The 1,768-nt window shown below is 60.9% G+C and overlaps 1 protein-coding gene across 1 annotated transcript; it reads left to right on the top strand.

Annotated features, from left to right (window-relative positions):
• LOC126647977 (keratinocyte proline-rich protein-like) lies at positions 1 to 1,034 on the top strand. The gene is given in 5 exon segments (XM_050330597.1): positions 1 to 37; positions 40 to 356; positions 483 to 566; positions 610 to 822; positions 825 to 1,034. Coding segments are annotated over 5 exon segments (861 nt in total).
• The last annotated feature ends 734 nt before the right edge of the window (positions 1,035 to 1,768 follow it).

The raw sequence follows: 1,768 nt of genomic DNA, 5'->3' as shown, positions 1-1,768 counted from the left end.
ATGTCCCTGAATCAAACGCAAATCAAGCAGGAGATCACCCTCCCCCGGGGCTGAGCAAGAGCATCCCGAAGCAGAGCCAAGAGCTCACCGACCCCGTCCCGTGCCCGCAGCAGCATCCCGAGCTCCCGGATCCAGCCCCGGCGGTGGGAACGTGCCCAGAAAAGGTGGTGCCCTTGCCAAGCCAGGAACCAGGCAAAGGAGAAGCCCCCGTGGCCGTGGTGCCCCAGTGCCCACCCCAGGAGCAGCAGCAGCAGCAGCAGCAGTGCAAGTTACCCCCATCTCTCCTACCTGAGGCTCTTCCGTGCCCCGAAGAGAAACCGGCCTGCAAAGAGCTGCCCGTGCCCTGCCCTGACCCAGCTCCGTGTGGGCTGGAGAAGCAGCAGTGCCAGGAGAGCGCCGTGCCAGTCCCTGGGACCTGCTCCGAGGCTGCCGCGCGTCCCCGGGAGGAGCAGGAGGTCAAGGAGATCCCCGTGCCCTCCCAGTGCCCTCAGGAGAAGCAGGAGATCAAGGAGATCCCCGTGCCCTCCCAGTGCCCTCAGGAAAAGCAGGAAATCAAGGAGATCCCCGTGCCCTCCCCGTGCCCTCAGGAGAAGCAGGAGATGCAAGGAGACCCCCGTGCCCATCCCTGTTTCGCGCCCCGACCCCGCCCCGTGTGCCCAAGAAATGCAGCAGTGCCAGGAGACGCCCGTGCCCCTCCCTGTCCCGCTGCCTGACCCCACCCCGTGTCCCCAGGAGATCAAAGAGACCCCCGTGCCCACCCCCGACCCCACCCCATGTCCCCAGGAGAAGCAGGAGATCAAAGAGACCCCGTGCCCACCCCCGACCCCACCCCGTGTCCCCAGGAGAAGCAGGAGATCAAGGAGCTCCCCGTGCCCACCCCGCGCCCTCAGGAGAAGCAGGAGTGCCAGGACGCCCCGGTGCCAGTGCCAGCTCCCTGCCCCGACCCGGAGCAGTGCTCCCTTCCCGAGAAATTCCCTCCCGTGGAGCAGCAGCAGGTGAAACAGCCCAACCTGTGGCCTCCCGTGCAGAAGTAAAGCGGCGCTGCCGAGCGAAGCCCCGAAGGGAGAAGCTCCCAAATCAAAACCTCCTCCCCCCAAACCCCCCATCTTCCAGGAATGAACCAGAGGTTCATCTCCCGACACCTTTTTTGATGGCTGCAGAGTTTCTGTGGAGAAGAAATCGCTGTTAAGCTTCCAACTCCCCCCCCCTCCAATTAATGCTTTCTCCTTTACTAACAGCTCCCCCCCAGGACGCTCAGCAGATAAAAAAAGGCTTCAAGCAGGGTCCTAGTTGTGTGTTCAGCTTCCCAGCAGCCTGAATTGCTGCCCTCTCCCAATCCCCACTGGCTTTGGGAGGCTCCAAAGAGCTCCCTGGCACGCACAGGGCAGGGTTCCTTAAAGCTCAGCAAGAAACTTCCCCCAAACACGGGGCCCAGCTCTGGTTTCCTTGCCCTTCCTCCCTCACCTCCCACTTGCATTTAGGGGTGGGTTTTTTGCCTGTTAATAACTGGAGGTTTGGGCAGAACCTGCTGCTGAAGGGTTCTGATCGACCTCCTAACACGTGAAATTCCAGTGCTCGTTGTTTTCTGCAGTTAAAAAGCATCCACTGGGCCCCAGGGAACAGGAAGGGATTTTAGGATAGCTGGGAACCAAGAGCTCACCTGGAATTTTCTAGGAGGTGGAAAAGAGCAGCTCGAGCTGAGAGAGCCTTCCTGGCAAGTGTGTAGGTAATTAAATCCACTCCAGACACGTTTAGGAAGAAGGGATTG

This window comes from Myiozetetes cayanensis, unplaced genomic scaffold (assembly GCF_022539395.1).
Source record: "Myiozetetes cayanensis isolate MyiCay16 unplaced genomic scaffold, myiCay2020 scf41, whole genome shotgun sequence".
Taxonomy (NCBI): domain Eukaryota; kingdom Metazoa; phylum Chordata; class Aves; order Passeriformes; family Tyrannidae; genus Myiozetetes; species Myiozetetes cayanensis.
Note: the sequence above shows the minus strand (reverse complement) of the source record. Positions and strands in the feature narration are given on the sequence as shown.